Source organism: Balaenoptera musculus, chromosome 1 (genome assembly GCF_009873245.2).
Source record: "Balaenoptera musculus isolate JJ_BM4_2016_0621 chromosome 1, mBalMus1.pri.v3, whole genome shotgun sequence".
In the NCBI taxonomy this organism is placed as follows: Eukaryota; Metazoa; Chordata; class Mammalia; order Artiodactyla; family Balaenopteridae; genus Balaenoptera; species Balaenoptera musculus.
Window position 1 is genome coordinate 38283086 of NC_045785.1, and position 19442 is coordinate 38302527.

Below are 19442 nucleotides of genomic sequence, written 5' to 3' on the forward strand. Positions count from 1 at the left end.
GGGAGTCCTGGCGGCTGTTAACGCGCGCTTTGGGAAGAGGAAGGTTGAGGCGGAGTGCTTGGGCTGAGGTTCAGCCTTGCCGCTCTTTCCAGCCTCGCCTGGGATAACCCTCCCAAGGCCGGGTCTTCTACTTGTCCTGCCTGGACCCCTGCTCGGCCTCCCTCAGTCCGGCATCCGCACTCCTTCTCCGGACTCGCCCTCCCCAGGCCTCGAATTTTCACCGTAGCCTCTCTCCTGGCCTGTGATTACCCTTTCCCTCCCGCAGCTACCCCCTGCCTTCACGTCCACCTGGGACCATTATCTCGACTGCAGTCTACTCAGTCTGGCAGCCTACCTTGCCTCTTTGCCCCATCCCAGACCTCTACTCATTTCTGCTTGGGTATTTCCTTTTTTGCCTTCTCTTCCGCCTCGGCTGCCTCGGCTAACTGGAGACCGACAGTTTCACAGTTTGGGCCCAAACCTCAGCCCCTGGCTGTATTCCCTCCATCCATGCTCCCTCTTTAATTAGCCCATGCTCTCAGTAATGTAGCAGCCCGCTCTTTACCAGGCTGCTTCTGCGTTCTCAGCTGTTGGGTGCCTTTGACCTTTGGCTGATGGGTACTTGACATTTTATGTTCCTGGGCCCAGAATGGTAAATATGGGCCTAGGGGAGGCTGTGGCTAGCCCTATGGCGGTGTCTAATGGGCTCACTTTCCGTCCTCTCCTTACAGAGGAGGAGCTTAGCTCCCAGTCAGCTGGCCAAGAGAAAACCGGAAGGCGGACCCTGTGACGAGGAAGACTGGCGGCCTGGAGCAGTGGTGAGCCCTCTGCCCTCAAGGGGATGGGGGAGGTGGGGGTGCAGGCTGTTGAGGCAGAAAGGAACCCTAGACCCTGGTTTCTGGGGTTACATGGAGTGAACCCCGTCACCTCCAGAAGCCTCTTTCAGTAAACTTCAGTAAGTGCTTACTATGTGTCAGGCATTGAACCACATAAATAAAATCTTTGTCCTCAAGGTGCTCATTAGAAGCTAATATGCCTCAATTTTCCTGGTTAGGAAGGGGCATTCCAAAGCAAAGAGCTGATTGGGTTGGGCCCTTTGGCTCCCTTGGAAAAAAAAGGGGGGGTCCCCGACAGCAACTAGCATCCCGCTCTTTTGCTCTTTGTCACCTGCCCAATGTCACAGAACAGTAGAGTGTACTGGGCCTACCTTAGAGTCTGAGCTCACTTGGGCCTAGATTGGAGGGGTAATGCCCCTCCAGTCCCTGCAAATAGTCAAGGGCACTATGTTCGACTTTGGACTGGGCTCTGCCTTGGAGGTTTTCTGGGGCTGGCTGTGGGCAGGACCTATGTAACCAAAATCAGTAGGAAGATGTAGTATGTACTTCAGAGAGAGCAATTCAAGAAGCAATGTTTGGCCACTGGAACTTTGGAGGAAGAGATAGCTAAGGAACTTCTCAAAGGCAGTTTTGGGCGGGATTAGTGAGTGAGTAAGTAAAAGCCTGTAGAGAGAGCGGAAGGGGCCTGGTGTTTCTGTTTCAGGTATGCCTTATAGCTTCAAATACCTTGGCAATCTGGTACAAGTGGGTTCTTGCCTGATGGCTCAGTGGGGCTTACTCTGTAGTTGTACTGCTGGTGTGCAGGCGGCTCCTCTACCTGTGAGGGAGACACATTGGCTGCCCCTTGCCACTTACATGGGTCTCAGACTTGAACTTGGGGCAGTACTTGGTGCTGTCTGCTACTGGTTGCTCCAGAAAATGCTTTCAGTGCTGGTGTTCTCACTGCCGTGGTGTGGATGGTTGAGAGTGGTCTCAGAGGCCTGGGAGTTGGGAGCAGCTGTACTCTTGCCCTGCATTGGTAAACTCAGGGAGGGAAGCAAAGGGTCACTCAGTATTCCTTGGGGCTTTTAGAGTGAAGATTTGCGGGCAGCATGACTCTGTGCTACTGATGGACTTGCCCTTCACAGGCCCACTTCATTTACCTCTTCCTGTGCCCCTCAGATTAGGCAAGTTCTTTAACCTCATTAAGCTCCAGTTTTCTCACCTGTTAAATCAGGATATAAACGTGTATTTTAGGATTACTGTGAAGATGATACACGATAATATTGTACATGTGAAGAGTTTAGCACAGTGCCTGGCACTTAATAAGCATTTTAAATGTTAGTTGCCATTGTGGTGAACTCTGTATCTTCCAGACTTCACCTTCCCCAATTCTCTCTCCTAGACTCCTAAGAAACGGAAATCCAGCAGTGAGACCCAGAGCCAGGAGTGTTTCCTGTCTCCTTTTCGGAAACCTTTGACTCAACTAACGAATCGACCACCGTGTCTGGACAGCAGTCAACATGTAAGCCCTAACTGCAACCTGCCAATGTCTGTGTGTGCCCTGTTTTGTCTAGGGAGGCTCCCTCGGTCCTAACACAGTAGCCAGCAGATGCTTTAGTGGGGGCTTTGGGCCTGCCCACAGCTCCTGGGACCTGGAAAAGGCCTGACCTCTTTCCTTAGAGATTGTGTGCCTGACTTGGAATTCCCCTTGTTTATAGCTACTTGGGCACCAGATCTCAGGTGGCTCAGATTGCTGAGGACAAGAGGGTGCAGGAGAGTGAAGGCTATGGCAGGGTGTTGGAACCTGTCAGAGAACTGTCTCTGACTCTGCATATAGCTTCTAAGAAGTACCAGAGTCCTACAGCTTTCATGTGTATCCTCTAGTAAAATCAAAGGTAATCATCAAGTGGCAGGTTCTGTGCATTATCTCATGTAACTCTCATTTTTTAAGATGAGGAAGCTGAGTCTCAGAGAAGTTAAGTAATTTGCTCAAAGTTACAGAGGTGTCAGATCTGCCTAGCTCCATCCAAAGCTTTTTCCTCCAAACTTTCTGAGGGACAGAGTGACACTGAGCTCCAAAAACCCTTGGAATGTGATAAGAGTGATAAAAGTGTCTTCTGTTATTCCTAACAAACCCCTTTCAGCCACACCTGAATTTGCTAATGAGATGACTTTGTAAAGCACTTAACTTTGGGGCTGGTTGCCCGGGGAACCAAACTACCAATGGCCAATGTTTAATCAGTCCTACTCTTTACAAACCCAAAAGGTATGGGAGGGTTTGGAGAACTTCCTGGTTGGTGACTTGGTGAGCAGGAAGTCGGGAAGGGGCACACCCAAAACTCCCCTGGGACAGACGCTCCTGTGTTCACCACCCTTCCAGACCTCCCTCTGTGTGTCTCTTCATCTGGCTATTCATTCATATCTTTTAATATACTTTGTGATAAATCAGTAATCTAGTAAGTAAACTGTATCTGAGTTCTGTGAGCCACCTAGCGAATTAATCGAACCCAAGGAGGGGGTTGTGGGAACATTTGATTTATAGCTTGTGGTCAGAAGCACAGGTAACCAGACGGAATTGAGATTTGCATCTGAAGCAGTGGGGAAGGCAGTCACGTGGGGCTGAACCCTTTAGGATCTGATGCTTTCTCCTGGAAGATAGTGTTGGAATTAAGTTGTAGGGCACCCACGCGGAGCCGAAGATTTGCTTCATGTATGGAAAACCCACACATCTGGTGTCAAAAGAAGTGTAGTATTGAGAGTAGAGGAGACACAGGATCGTGTTTTTCCTTTACAGGGACATTTTGAAGGAAAAATGGGAGTATGTTGATGGGAACGTGTAGTGGAGGTTAGTTATTTGTGCATTCAGCAAATGCTTAAAAACATTTTTACATAATATTTGATGAATATGAAAACATATATGTATAATGTATATAAAATATAAAACAAAATAAACACCTGTGAACCCACCATCCGGGACTAGAACATCATCAAATTCATAATCCCTTTTCTCATTCCCAGAGGTAGCCACTATCCTGAATTATATTCATCATCCCTTGCTTTTTGTGATAGTTTTACCATATATATATAATTCACTAAGTAATACATTGTTTAATCGTTTTCTTGAGCTTTAAAAAGTGGTGTGTAGTCCTCCGGGACTGTTTTCATTCGGGATTCATTTTATTGTCCTCTAGAACTATATGACATAAGTGCGGATGTGCTGGGAGTATGCAAACAGGGGGCCTAACAGTCTGGAGGCTGGTGGAGACCCGAATCTGAGGGACATGCTGATTAGGTTGAGTTCTGAAGGATGCGAGGAGTTTGCCAGGTGAAGAGAACAGGAAGTGTTCTAGATAGAGGGAACAGCCTGTTTGAAAGCTGTGGAGGAAGGGTCCCCAAAGGCAAAAATGCTTCAGGACCACAAAAGTCAGTGCAGCTCTGGAGATGAAGATTTTAGCCTTAGACACAATCAGTTTTAAGTCCTGTAGGATGTCTGGGTTTGCAGATGTGGGTGTGGTACCTAGGAGGGAGTTATGGAGTGGAAATAGATTTGGGGTGATTGGCATAGAGTTTGTTTGACACCTACAAAGTGTATTGGAGTGTCCATGTGAATGTACAGTTAGAAGAGCTTAGGGCTGAGCCCTGAGGAACACTGACTTTTAAAGGGATTGGGCAGAGGAAGAAGAGCGCGCTAGGGCACTGAGCATGAGGTCCCAGAAAGGCAAAATAGTGGGAGAGTGGTGTCATGGAAGTCAAAAGCAGAGAATATTTGAGAGGAAGGAGTGGCCAGCTTTGTCTGGTAAAATAGGGTAGAAACATACCCCTTGGAGTTAAGGTCTTGTAGGCCATTGGTGACCTTGGCCAGAATCACTTCAGAAGAGTGGAAGGGGCAGAAGATAGATAGGAGGAGTGAGAGATAAGGAAGGGGAGACAGACTGCTCTTTCTAGAAGTTTGAAGGGGAGGAGATAAGAAGTCAAAGGACATTTTGTTTTTGAGATAGGAGAGAGTTAAGCATGTTTTAAATGCTGGTGAGAAAGAGCTAGTAGGGAGAAGTTGAGACAACAGGAGAGATCAGGCAGACCTGATAGAGTGACTCTCTGTGGAAGAGGGAAGCTTTGACCTTGGGTTGGGGGAGGGATGTTCTTCTCCCTCTTCTATCATCAGAAGGAAAGGGTGGTATGAATTTTCAGTAACTAAATAAAGTGAGAGCATGGTTTCTCCTCTGCCTCTGTCAGAGTCTAGTGAGTACTGCTACCAGACCAGATTCTTGGAGGCTGGCCATTGCAAGTCTTGCAGGCTCTGCCTTCGGATGTTTTTGGCCATGGGTCCTCACCTTCTTCCACAGTAGTTGCACGAGCCTGCACTTCTACCTGCAGAACTTGTGGCTCCTGGGTTTTACTGAAAGTCTTTTTAAATTTGGAGCATAAATTCTTGGCTACTTAGAGCTTCAATACTAGCCTCTTATATTGACAGTCTTGAAAATAATAGTTTCAGAATTAAAAGCAGAATTGACGCCAAGTTAGGAAAGAAATTAGAGTCCATTTCTTTCCTTTTCCTCTCCTTTGACTTAAAGGTAGCTTTTTGTTAGCATGTTCTATATATGAGTTTCTCATCATTGCTATGGTAATTTAACATAGTCAAAAGATTTTATTCAGCTGCAAAGAAATATGCAAATAAAGAATTTGGGCCTTTCTCCAACCCTGGGCTTGTCATGTTATTTAGTGTGGTGATGAAGTTCAGTTCTCCACATTCCTTTTCTGTCTTCCAATAGATTGCCAAATATATTCATTACATTTTTCCTATTTAAAGTACCTTGAGTTTCTAGAATTTAATTTATAATCTGTATAGAAGTGAGTCAGAATAAAAAGGTAAGAATTGCAGGGCAAGACAGGCTTGCTTTTTTCCCTATTAAAATACCTTATTGCTAGAAGGGAGTATTTTTCATTACTTCTTTTTCCACTAATGTATTCCACTAAGACTACCTTTAGGGTTTCTGGTCTTGTTTTTACCTTGCTCTCTTGGGTTCTAGCTCTTATTTTGTTGAGGTTTACAGGCTACTGTAATTCCCTGAGGGCTCAGGTACATATAGATCAGAACTTTGATGGGAGTTTTCAGTTAGCTCAGGAGTTGGCATTGTGGACTCCCCTGCCTCCTCCTGCCCCAGCCCCGTAGCCCAGTGCTGATTCCAGGCCGAAGTGATGACACAGAGACTTCCTGTCACCCTTGTCCCTTGCTTTTTCTTGGTGATTGGCTTCCCCTCTCTCTCATGTCCTCTTTCTCATGTTTTTCCCTCTCTTGTGCCTTCCCATGGCAGGAAGCTGCTGACTCTGGGCTGATCCACATGGCTATACTCAAACAGGTTGGATTAGGAAGCCATATTGCCCAGTAGTTACAAGTAAGGGCCTGGAATCAGGAAAGTCCTGCAAATGTCATGGCTGTGTGACTTGGGAAACGACTCAGCCTCAATTTGCTCCTCTGTAAAATGGGGATGCCAGTAATATATGGACCTCATAGGACTGTTAATGAGGATTAAATGGTAACATGAATGCGAGGGCTTAGCACTGCATCTGGCATACATTGTTAATCATCATTATTGTTGTCACTTTTGCTGTTGTCAACATTATTTTACTAATACTATCACTCCTTTTACTCCTGCTACCACTACTCTTTGAAGGGCTGTTTAGTTCCCAAGGAGGCTGATGTGAGAGTTGATATGGAAATTGGATGCAGTAGGCAGAACTGATATGACAAAAAAGGAAATGTGCGCTATGCTTGGAAAGATGTAACCCTGTGGGACAGTGGTTGAATCCAGACATTGGAGTTCTGTTAGTACTGGGATTGGGTGAGTTTGTGGTGCTTTCTTCTTAGGGTGCTGCAGCCTAGGGAATAGTTAGGTGTCCTTACTTGGCATGGTCTTTCATGAGCTAAAGGCTCTGAGCCTTGTGGTTGACCAAGGCTAGGTATTTGCTTTGGCACTCTCTTGTCCCTGGCGATTTGTGGAACGTTATGCAAAGCCTCAAAGGTAAAAGCCATTGTACAAAACCTAATGATCTAATATGGAGCACATCTGCTTCTGTTCTAGATGCATCTGAATGAAACGTAATCAAAATACAATGCTCTGAATGTATTACGATGCTTAAACAGGCATTTTAGACTGCATTTGTAAAAATATTATCCCATAACATCTCCAATCAGTCCTGAATCCCTGTTTCTTCTCTTTTTAGGAAGCATTTATTCGAAGCATTTTGTCAAAGCCTTTCAAAATCCCCATTCCAAATTATCAAGGTAAAAATGGAGACTTTTCTATTTCTTAAATTAGTCACGTGTGAATATGCCTGAATAGATTAAAACCTCTGCTTTTGTAAGTACAAGCTTACCTTGGAATTAAAGATGCCAGTCCAGTGGTGACTGTGTATGGGGTGACCTTCCTGGGGCCTGCGTGAAGTCTGTGTTTGACAGCTTCAGCAAAGGCTACCAAGACTAACTGCCCCTCATCTTCTTGGTGGGGATATGTCAGTGTTCAGGAAGCTCCTGGTGGGCCAGGGTGGCTGATGGACCCAGGCTACATTCAGTCCAAGTGAGTTCAGTAGCATTTCCTTTATGCAGTTGGCTCTATCAGAGGCCTAGGTTCTATAGGGTTTCCCCCTGCCTTATGTAGGGCATAGAATTGTGCTAAAACTGGGGCCTGGGAGGGAGGAGGCGAACTCTCAAGACCTCTCAGTCTTGAAAGGCCCCTTTAGGGTTTCAGACCTTTCCAGGATTGATTTGATGTAAGATGAACGAGACCTGGCCCCCCAGAAGTTTGTAGTTGAATGGGAGAAGTCATATGGGGAAAACTCTGATCTGAGGCAGACTTGGGTTATGGTCAGGCAGAGGTGCCCAAACTGCTTTTGGAGAGGTTTTTGGGAGAGGGGGTCATATGGAAGCTTAAGAAAGTTTATATGAAGGATAGGCATTTGAGCTGGGCCTGCTGGAGCTCCTCAACTTAGAGACTTAGGTGACAAATTGTTGGTTTCTAGGTCCTCTGGGCTCTCGGGCATTGGGCCTCAAAAGGGCTGGGATCCGCCGGGCCCTCCATGACCCTCTGGAAGAAGGTGCCTTGGTTCTGTACGAGCCTCCCTCGCTGAGCGCCCACGACCAGCTGAAGCTTGACAAGTATGTGCACTGGTATTTCTTGAGCAGTTCTGGTCCTCTAAGTGCACAAACCTGGAGGGCAGAGGGCATTTTCGTGTGATTTCACCTTGGGACCTGCATATGTTTTCAGAGTGCTGTCATGACTACTGTACCATCCAGAGTGAGTAGGTGGGGAAGGAGAGTGCCTGGGGAAGAACATGTGGACATGTCCAGTTGGTGGGGTTTCCTCATCCATTCCTACCAGGCTCACTCAGGGGCACGGGGAGGGTTAAGGTGATGGCATAGGGAACCCATCTCCGTCTCCTAACTTTCTCACCCTGGAGAGGAATTTGCTATGGTTTGATTGCACCAGGCCAAGGAGGTCCTCTCTTAGGCAGCTGCCTCTGAATCAACAGGACACAACTTTCTGAGGGTGTGCCCTTGCCCGTGTCTGAACTCCGTGTTTTCTTTGTTGTGTTTTCTCAGGGAAAAACTCCCTGTCCATGTGGTCGTTGATCCTATTCTCAGTAAGGTCTTGAGGCCTCATCAGAGAGAGGTAAATGGGGGTGGGGGGGTGAGTTTGGGCTAGGGTAGGGGCTGCACCTGAGGGGCTGTCATCCCTGGGGCAGCAGCAGTGTGGATGCCAAAGTGGGCTGAGTGCTGTTATTCCCCAGGGAGTGAAGTTCCTGTGGGAGTGTGTCACCAGTCGGCGCATCCCTGGTAGCCATGGCTGCATCATGGCTGATGAGATGGGCCTGGGCAAGACGCTGCAATGCATCACATTGATGTGGACGCTTTTGCGCCAGAGTCCAGAATGCAAGCCAGAAATTGACAAGGCAGTGGTGGTGTCGCCCTCCAGCCTAGTGAAGAACTGGTACAATGAAGTTGGGAAATGGCTTGGAGGGAGGATCCAACCTCTAGCCATCGACGGAGGCTCTAAGGACGAGATAGACCAAAAGCTGGGTAGGAGCCTTAACAAACATGGCCGCACTTCTCCATACAACCTGCTCCTGTCTTAAGTGTATCCTCACTGATGGCCAGGGTTGAGGGCAGGGAGGGGGTGGCAGAAAGTAGAATTCCCGTGGAAAGAGTTGAAATAGTTATTTCCAGGCTAAATTGAAGAATCGTCAGACTGGCTTTTTCTTTATGATATTCTCAGATTTGTTCCCTTGACACCTTTTTTGTCGTAGAAGGATTTATGAACCAGCGTGGAGCCAGAGTGCCTTCTCCCATCCTCATCATTTCCTATGAGACTTTCCGCCTTCATGTCGGAGTCCTCCGGAGAGGGAGTGTTGGACTGGTCATATGTGATGAGGTACTTGACACTCGGCTGTCTGGGTGGTAGGAGGAAGTCTGTCGATGTCTTCTCACTGAGAACTGCCATCCAAGGGCTGTGCCGGTTACTGGGGGATGTAGAGGACAGAACATACTGCCTTGAAGGAGGCAAATGGGAGGGAGAGCCCGTGGTACCAATTTGCTGAAAGAGGGGTTTAGCAGAGCTTGGAATGCCAAGGAGAGTGAGGTGCTGTGGGCTGATTGGTTTTGTTGCCTCTAGACAGTTTTCCTAGACCAAAGGACTTTGAAGGGTGGGAGGGATTTGGATGGGTGGAGAGACATGGTACAGTGTTCAGGGGAACAGGTTCTAGGGTCAGAGAGATCTTCGTTCAAATCCTGGCTCTGCCACTTATCAGAGTAAGTGGTAAGTTACTTAACCACCCAAGCCTCTTTTTCTGTGTCAATAAAATGGGGTGATAACATCTGCCTTATGGGATTATTGTGAGGATTAAATGAAGGAAAGCTTTTATCACAGTGCCTGGTATGTCATAAGACCTTGGTACATGTCAGCTCTGGGTGTTTTTTTGTTTTTGTTTTGTTTTTTGTTGTTGTTGGTTTTTTAAAAATAATTCACCTTTTAAAATAATTAATTAATTATTTTAAATTCTGTTTTATTTTTTGGGTGCACCACATGGCATGTGGGATCTAGTTCCCTGACCAGGGCTCGAACCCATGCCCACTGTAGTGGAAGCGCAGAGTCTTAACCAGTGGACTGCCAGGGAAGTCCCTTATTTATCTGTCTATCTCACGCAGGGCCATTTATTGATTGATTGATTGATTGGCTGCGTAGGGTCTTCGTTGCTGTGTGTGGGCTTTCTCTAGCTGTGGTGAGTGGGGGCTACTCTTCGTTGTGGTGCGTGGGCTTCTCCTTGTGGTGGCTTCTCATTGAGCACAGGCTCTAGGTGCGCGGGCTTCAGTAGTTGCAGCACACGGGCTCAGTAGTTGTGGCTCATGGGCTCTAGAGCGCACGCTCAGTAGTTGTGGCTCATGGGCTTAGTTGCTCCGTGGCACGTGGGATCTTCCCGGACTAGGGCTCGAACCTGTGTCCCCTGCATCAGCGGGCAGATTCTTAACCACTGCGCCACCAGGGAAGTCCCTTAATTTATTATGTACGTATGTACTTATTTATTTAATTAATTAATTTTTTTGGCTGCGTCGGGTCTTGGTTGCAGCACGCAGGATCTTCGTTGAGGCATGTGGGATCTTTCATTGTGGCGTGTGGGCTTCTCTCTAATTGTGGCGTGCGGGTTTTCTCTCCTCTAGTTGTGGCATGCAGGTTCCAGAGTGCGTGGGCTCTGTAGTTTGCGGCGCACAGGCTCTCTAGTTGAGGTGCATGAGCTCAGTAGTTGTGGTGTGCGGGCCTATTTACCCTGCGGCTTTTGGGAACCTAGTTCCCCGACCAAGAATCCAACGCACGTCCCCTGCATTGGAAAGCGGATTCTTTACCACTGGACCACCAGGGCAGTCCCCTCAGGTTTGGTTTTTATTCTAGGTTGAGAGGACTCATGTGAACAGAAGCACGGAGATAGGAAAGTCCAGTGTGGATAGTCCATACACCTTGTGAGTCTGTGTTGACTCTCTGGGACTAAGGAAAATACGGCAGTTGTTACTCTCTGGCCTTTTCCAGCACTGTGCGTGAAGGGTGGTAGGGATGCAACTACTTGGAAAGCAGTGAGGGTGGCTGGGAGCTTCCCAGTATAAAGAATTTCCCACGTCTTTAGGAGGCTTGGCTACCCTGAGCCTGCTGCCATTGTTTACATCTTGGGGAAAGTAAGGTCACTTTGCACACCCTGGGGACTTTAGTGTAGAGGTGGCTGAAAGACTTGGCCCCATCTGTCAACTGATTGGCAGGCTTGACTGTGCTCTGGGGACTATAGATTACCCTGTATCTGAGGGTCTTTTGGGAGAGGACAGAGAAGAAAAGCTTACTTTGGGGTACCATGCTTGCTAGTAGTGAGCTGTTTCCCAGTTGAGCTTTTGTCCTTATGAAGAGTCTGGCATGTCTGCCAACTTCTGATACGCTGATGGGCCATTCCCTGGTAGGAGTAAGGGATTTAGCAGATTGAGATGGGGTATGCACGTGGCCACTGCCCAGGACCCTGGCATTTGCTTCATCACCATGGAGGGGGACTGTGCCAGGAGCCTGGTCTAGAGGCCAGGGCATTGGGGAAGGGAAGGGAAGGCAGGCTGTTGAGCCCTTGAGGATTGGGGAGCATCTAGATTTTCTTCTCCTCTATAGTGTTTCGTTTCTTCCTCATCCTCTCCTGTTTTCTGAGCTGACTGGCATGAGGGACCAGGCTGCCTCTTGCCACACTGCAGGGTCCTGGCCCTCCCTTCTGCTCTTCTACCTTTTATTTATTTATGTTTTTTTTTCTTTTTTTCTACCTTTTATTTGTCAGCAGTGTGTTAATTGTCAGAGACCTGAGGAAGCCAAAGTCCTGAAAGATAGTCAGCCTACTCTAGGAGAAGTTTGTCCTGTTTGGATCTGGGAAAGAGAAGGTTCTGCCCCAGGCTTTCATGTTCCCAGCTTCCTCCCAGCTGATGCTTTTCTCTGGAACACAGAAATAATAATGTAATAATAGCATAATAACTGTACAAAATCTTGATCCACATTGTAATCTGAGTTAGACAGGGCAAGTCAGAACACTTGGGATCAGTGTTGGCTTTGCCACTTGTAAGCATGACTGCAGATGAGACTGCTCTGAGACTGTAGAGTAGATAGCACATGGTCATGTGTATCATGGGACATGATACAGATCAAGAAAGAGGATATAGGGAAGCGTTTTGTAAGGTGTATGAACAGAGGAGGGACTGACATCATCATCATCATCATCTCAGTTTTGGAGATGAGGAGACTGAAGCTCAGAGAAGTGCTGGGACTTGAATCCAGGTCTGAGATTTTAAGTCCTGACTCTTTCTTCTCTCTTAATGCCTTGGTTGTAACCAAAGCTTGGTGTAGGGAGAAGCTTGGCTTGGTTATGGAAGGACTGTCCCTGTATGCCTCATCTGGACCCATGTATGTTCCTTTACAAGTGCTAGAACACAAAGCAAGTCAGATGCTGGGAAATGCATTAAAAACAAGAATCTACTCATGGGGCTTATGTTTCAGAGAGACAAGTGGTGGTATTTAATCTTGGTATCATTTTTTGCTTTTAAAAGGATAAGCTGAGAATTCTGCCAGAACAGAAGTTCAGCAGCAGCTTATAAATAAGAACTCTGACAACTTTTCATCTGGCCAAACATTTGATTTGCTGAGATGCCAGCATTTGGGTTTTAAATCCGTGGCTGATGGTGGCAGGAGCCAGGTCTGGAGCCAGGAAGGTCCCACAGGAGCTGGTGTTGGCTTTCCCTTTCACAGAGACCCACAGGGGTAGTGCATCAGTTCAGTTCATTAATTGAGTTATGAAGTACCTGTTACGTGTCAGGCCCTGGGGATCTCATGATTGCCAGCCGTCAGGGAGCTTCAGTTTAGAGGGATCCAGTTGTTTAGAGGGATCCAATGGATGCCCATTTCCCCAGGGCCTTTTGGGTAATTTCTTCACAAGTTTCAAGTCTTATTTCCCTCTTCAGCTCAGAAGTCTTAGCCTTTTGTTTCAGGGCTGTTGCTTGGATCCTCCAGTCACTTTTAAGTTTATTTTCTTTGTTTAGGATGTCTTTAAAATTTTTTTTTAAAACAGATATAATTGACATATAATGTTTTCATTTTAGGTATACAACATCCAGTCATTTTTTTTTTAAATTAAAATTCTATGGGTGTCTGTCTGATTCTTCAATAGCAATGTTGCTTATTCATTCATTCTTCAGCAAGCATTCACTGAGCAGTGTGTTCTGTGTGGGGCTCTGTCCTGTGCACTGTTACAAAGGCAAATATGACGTGGTCTCTGCCTTTAAAAGTTCCTGCCTTGGTGAGGAGATAAAGTACAATCGAATGTGATTAGTATATATAGCAGTAGATAAGAGGCAGAGTAGTATAGTGCCCGGACTTCAGAATCTCACACACCTGAGTTCAAATCTCACTTCTGCTACTTGATACCAGCATGATTTTGGATAACTGTTCACCTCTCTGAACCTCATTTTCTCTAAAAGGGTATTGTAATTTCCTCTCATCTGATCGTTATCTGGGTTTTAGAAGAGAATATAGGTAAAGTGCTTAGTATAGTGCCTGGCACATTAAAAGGATTCAGTGCACAGCTGTTATGTACAGAGTGCCATAAGAGCCAGAGGTGAGAAACCCCAACAGCCTGGGGTCATTGAGGAAGGCTTTGCATAGGAGGTGACATTTGAGGAATTTGCCTGTGGAAGCGAATTGTGGGCAGAGGAATGGCATGGGCAATGAGACCTAAGGAGATCCAGCATTAGGAGTGGTGAGTTATAGTTTCCTGGACTGTGACAAGCTGTGGAGAGTGTCAAAGAAGTCAGCTGGGTCCTTAACTGAGAAGTACTAAGCTAACGAGCTTGGACTTGATCCCACAGATGGGAGAATCAGTGGAGGGTCTGTGTTTAATTGCACTGTGAAAGGCTGGCTTATTTGTTCATTCTTTCACTGGTGGTTGTGTTTTGCGTGCCCTGCCCAGTGTGGGGCTGAAAGGGGCTGGGGGTAGAAAAGGCGCAGGCCTGACCGTGCCCGTGTGATTCTTGGGGAGAGAGGAAAGTTGATAGGGTCCTTTACCGTTTTGTTGAAAAAGGCTTAAAAGAGAGAAGTAACAGGTGTGTATTGGGGTGGGTGATATAGGGATTGGGGAAGAGATGCAAAGAGAGGCAGAGAGAGGCTCTTTCTTTAGATTTCTGAGCTGGCTGGATTCTGTGGAAAGAGGAGAGGAGGAGCCTGGACCAAGTCCCCTTAGCACTGATAGCTGGGAGACTAATACAGGAGGCATCTGGCTCAGGAGGTTCTGGGATGGTTGGGCTAGTGCAGAGGGAGGATTCCCTGAAAGCACGGGTCTCTAACATGTCTGAATGATCTCTGAAGAGGATAGGCAGGCTACTATGGCTCTGGAGGTTGGGGCAGGGAAGAGGAGGGGAAGAAATAGAGAATCCATGCTTTATGGATATAGCATTGGTCTAGAAGCTGAAGGTCTGTCTCTTGAGCCTGGCATTTCTCCCCAAGAGAGTGGGTAAACTCTCGCTTTTGCTGCCCCCTGCCCAGTTCCCAAGGCCTCAGGACCTGTAATGCTCATGATTCCTCTTTGCCTGTCTATACAAGATTTTGCTACTGTTAGGGAGGCCACATTGTGCCCATGCCTAAGTGAGAATTAATTTCCTTGCAGGGGCACAGGCTCAAGAACTCTGAGAATCAGACTTACCAGGCCCTGGACAGCTTGAACACCAGCCGACGGGTCCTCATCTCCGGGACTCCCATCCAGAATGATCTCCTTGAGTATTTCAGCTTGGTACATTTTGTTAATTCGGGAATCCTGGGTAAGAATCTTGGCCTTGTCTGATATACTGGAGAGGAGCCTTGCCTTAGCCTTGGGATTGTAACGCTAGCTGAGGAGAGAGAGGAGAGACCACTAGTTATATGTGGGTCACTAGGCACTCTTCTAGGAAGACTTCTCATGTCAAGGAGTAGCAAAGCCATTGGGAGACCTTGGCTCTGCTGAGCAACTCAGCAAGGCCCACTCTGGTCTTTTTTTCCACTGCAGAGGTGGCAGGGGCTATGCAGGGCATTGTCTCTATGAGCTGGGGATGGAACTACTATCCCCAGGCATTTTTGCTCATCACATCCTAGCTGCCTCTCAAGAGCTTTGGCCTCAGAGCAGACTCTGTATTAGGCAGTTTTGTTTTGTTTTTAACCATTTTTTAGTGTGCAACTTAGTGTCATTAAGTACGTTCACATTGTTGTGCAACCATCACCACCAACCATCTCCAGAACTTTTTTCATCTTGCAAAAGTGAAACTCTACCCATTAAGCAGCAATTCCCCATTTCCCACTCCCCCCAGCCCCTGGCAACCATAGCTTGGGCAATTCTTACACATAGATATCTGTGGAAGGGTTTATTAGTGCCCATTTTTGAACTTTAAAGAATCATATAGCATATTTTCCTTTGCATCTGGATTCTTTTGTTCAATATTATGTGTATGAGATTCATGCATGTTGTTGCCTATAGCAGTAGTTTGTTTTTCACTTTAGTATACTATTCCATTTTATGAATATACCAGAATTTATTAGTTCTACTGTTGATAGACAATTGAATTGTTTCCAGTTTTTTATTATTTTGAATAATGATCCTGTGAACGTTCTTGTACATTTTTTTACCTGAGCATAGTATGCGTTCCTCTGTCATAAGAGTGGAATTGCTGGGTCATATGTTATGCATGTGTTTAACCCTAGTAGATATTCCAGTTTTCCAGAGTGATTGTACCGGCAGTATATGAAAATTCCAGTGTCTCTACATCAGGGGCCAGCAAATTTTTTCTTAAAAGGGTAGATAGTGGGCTTCCCTGGCGGTCCAGTGGTTAAGACTCTGTGCTCCCAATGCAGGGGGCATAGGTTTGATCCTTGGTCGGGGAACTAAGATCCCGCATGCTGCACAGTGTGGCCAAAAAAAAAAGGCTAGATAGTTATTTTAGGCTCGTAGGCCATACTGTCTCTGTCACAGCTACTCAGCTCTGCTATTGCACTATGAAAGCAGCCATAAAATGTAAATTAATGAGCATGGATGTGTTCTAATAAAACTATTTATAGAAACAGGTGGCTGGCCCATGGTTATAGTTTGCTGGCCTCTGCTTTATAGCATCACCAATGTTTATCTTTAGAACACATTTTTTTTTTTTTTAAGTTTAATTTTTATTTATTTATTTATTTATGGCTGTGTTGGGTCTTCGTTTCTGTGCGAGGGCTTTCTCCAGTTGTGGCAAGTGGGGGCCACTCTTCATCACAGTGCACAGGCCTCTCATCATCATGGCCTCTCTTGTTGCGGAGCACAGGCTCCAGACGCGCAGGCTCAGCAATTGTGGTTCACGGGCCTAGTTGCTCTGTGGCATGTGGGATCTTCCCAGACCAGGGCTCGAACCCGTGTCCCCTGCATTGGCAGGCAGACTCTCAACCACTGCGCCACCAGGGAAGCCCTAGAACACATTTTAAAAAAAATTTTAGTCATTCTGGGTGGGTGTTTAGTGATATTTCATTGCATTTATTTAATGTTGAATAAAACTCAAACACCTTTGGGCCTTCCCTGGTGGTCCAGTGTTTAAGACTCCGCGCTCCCAGTGCAGGGGGCCTGGGTTCGATCCTTGGTCAGGGAACTAGATCCCACATGTGTACAGCAGCTAAGAGTCCACATGCCGCAACTAAAGATCCTGCACGTGGCAACGAAGATCCTGCGTGCCACAGCTAAGATCCGGCGCAGCCAAATAAATAAATAATATTTAAAAAAAAAAAAAAGATTGTTTAAAAAAAAAAAAGTTGAACACCTTTTAATATGTTCATTGGCCATTTGGAGATCCTCTTTTGTGAGGTACCTGACCTTTTACATTCCTGGCCAAAACAAAACCCTATACTCATTAAACAGTTGCTCCCTATCCTCACTTACCCCCAACCCCTATCAACTACCAGTCTGCTTTCTGTCTCTATGGACTTGCCTGTTCTGAATATTTCCTATAAATGGAATCATATAATATGGGACCTTTTGTGTTTGGCTTCTTATACTTAGCATAATGTTTTGAAGCTTCATCCATACTGTAGCATGTATCAGTACAGATCTTCCTCAACTTATGATGGGGTTCTGTGCCGCTAAACCCATTGTAAGTTGAAAATATTTTGAGTCAAAAATGCATTTAAGGGTCTTCCCTGGTGGTCCAGTGGTTGACACTCCACGCTTCTACTGCAGGGGTGCAGGTTTGATCCCTGGTTGGGGAACTAAGATCCTGCATGCCATGTGGCACAGCACCCCAACCAAAAAAAAATCATAAAATAAAGTGGTATGTGGCATATAAAATAATTATACACCTTTAAGGAAAAAAAGCATTTAATGTCAAACATCATAACTTAGCCTAGCCTACCTGAAATGTGCTCAGAACACTTAAATTAGCCTACAGTTGGGTAAAAGCATTTCACACAAAGCCTATTTTATAAAAAGTGCTGAATATCTCATGTAATTTATTGAATACTACACTGTAAGTGAAAAACAGAATGTATGGGCATAGAATGGTTATAAGTATATCGGTTGTTAACCCTCATGATCACGTGGCTGACTGGGAGCTGTGGCTCACTGTTGCTGCCCAATATCATCAAGAGAGAGTATGGTATTTCATATTGCTAGCCTGGGAAAAGATCAAAATTAAAAATTTGAAGTATAGGGCTTCCCTGGTGGCACAGTGGTTGAGAGTCTGCCTGCCAATGCAGGGGACACGGGTTCGAGCCCTGGTCTGGGAAGATCCCACATGCCACAGAGCAGCTGGGCCCGTGAGCCACAGTTACTGAGCCTGCGCGTCTGGAGCCTGTGCTCCGCAACAAGTGAGGCCGCGGTGGTGAGAGGCCCGTGCGCCGTGATGAAGAGTGGCCCCCGCTTGCCACAACTAGAGAAAGCCCACGCACAAGAAACAAGGACCCAACACAGCCATAAATAAATTAATTAATTAATAAAAAAAATTTGAAGTATAGTTTCTACTGAATACATATTGCTTCCACACAATCATAGAGTCGAAAATTCATAAGTCAAACCATCATAATAAGTTGAGGACTGTCTTTTTTTGTTTGTTTTTTTGTTTTTTTTTTGTTTGTTTTGGCTGCGCTGCATGGCATGTGGGATCTTAGTTGCCCGACCTGTGCCCTCTGCAGTGGAAGCGTGGAGTCTTAACCACTGGACCACCAGGGAAGTCCCAGTTGAGGACTGTCTTGTACTTCATTGTACATGCTATTTCATCTCTTATAAGCAGTATATAGGTGGGCTATTAAAAAAAAAAAAATCCAGTCTGACAATTGGATTATTTGGTCCATTTACATTTAATGTAATTAGTTATATATTTGGGTTTTGATCTACTTGCTATCTTATTATTTGGCCTTTCAAGTCTTTTCTGCTTTGGTAGCTCTCTGATCCATTCAAACAGAAATTGCCTATAATTTGTTCAGCTTTGTTGTTCTCAATAGAAGGTTGGTCTGTGACAAAGTAGTCTGCTGTTACTGGCAGTGGGAAAGTCATTACTTTTCTATATTCTTTAATGCCTTTTCTCCTATGCTTAGGAACTGCCCAGGAGTTCAAGAAGCATTTTGAATTGCCAATTTTGAAGGGTCGAGATGCAGCTGCCAGTGAGGAAGATAGGCATCTAGGAGAGGAGCGACTGCGGGAGCTCATCAGCATTGTGAATAGGTAATGGGGGGGGTGGGCTAGACAGTAGTACCTCCCTTTGGGTCCCCCCACATTAGGTCATCAGAATTGCCTCCTTAGCCATCCAAAGCCGATCCTTTGTGGCCTTGGCCTTGAGGTCTGGGATTCTCCTAAGAGAGTGGGATTGTGCCCTGACAGTAGTCACTGAATAAATGAAGGGGTCTTGCAGGCTGATTCCCTGCTTTCTCCCTGACCTTGGGTCCTGTGGTCTGGTTTGGTGCCGCTTAGCATCCTGCTGAGGAAGCTTTTTTCTGTTGCTAGACTTCTGAGCAAAATATCCCTTGGAGCATTGTTAGTACTTCAGAAGTTTCCTCTCAGTCAGTCTCACACCTAAAGCATCAGGCGTCCCTTCCCACGTCCCATAGCTTTCTGTGACAGGTAGTAGATCTGAAGGATGGGTATGGCTCCCAGGCTGACAAGGCTCTCTCCAGGGGGGCCACATAGCTCAAGGGGCAGGTACATTCTGGAGTCCTCTGTTGTAGTTATGTATACTTGATGATCTGCTTCCTGAAGAGTCTTGCTTTTGCCAACAGGCACCTCCCTCCCAGGTTAAGATGGCAGGAAGGAGAGTCAGTGTGCTCTTAGGAGCTGCTGCTTAGGTGCCTGATCCTGTCCTTCCTGGTCTGCCAGGTAGTATGGGCATACTTTCATTGAACCTTGGGCCGTGTGGCAGCAGGCATTTGGGCAAATGCAAGCAGAAACTCCCATAAGGGCTCAGTGGTTTACAGCTTACTTCCCCTGTCAGAGCACCAGGCTTAGTAGGAGACCTCTGCCTTCTCTTGAAAGGCAGCTGACCTTCTTTTTTTTTTTTTTTTTTTTAAATTTTTATTTATTTATTTATTTATTTTATTTTTGGCTGTGTTGGGTCTTCGT

General features: G+C 46.2%; 1 protein-coding gene across 2 annotated transcripts in view; it reads left to right on the top strand.

Moving 5' to 3' along the window:
• RAD54L (RAD54 like) overlaps positions 1-19442 on the top strand; it is a 26528-nt gene continuing 7086 nt past the window's right edge. Inside the window, exons 1-10 of one of the 2 annotated variants that reach the window (XM_036846371.1) lie at positions 1-631; positions 711-797; positions 2200-2319; positions 7020-7080; positions 7815-7950; positions 8395-8464; positions 8583-8871; positions 9099-9223; positions 14511-14661; positions 18425-18551. In XM_036846371.1, the coding sequence (XP_036702266.1) occupies positions 629-631; positions 711-797; positions 2200-2319; positions 7020-7080; positions 7815-7950; positions 8395-8464; positions 8583-8871; positions 9099-9223; positions 14511-14661; positions 18425-18551 (1169 nt within the window). In that variant the 5' untranslated portion in view covers positions 1-628. The remainder of the gene's footprint in view (positions 632-710; positions 798-2199; positions 2320-7019; positions 7081-7814; positions 7951-8394; positions 8465-8582; positions 8872-9098; positions 9224-14510; positions 14662-18424; positions 18552-19442) is intronic. The other variant, XM_036846381.1, reaches the window with a different exon arrangement.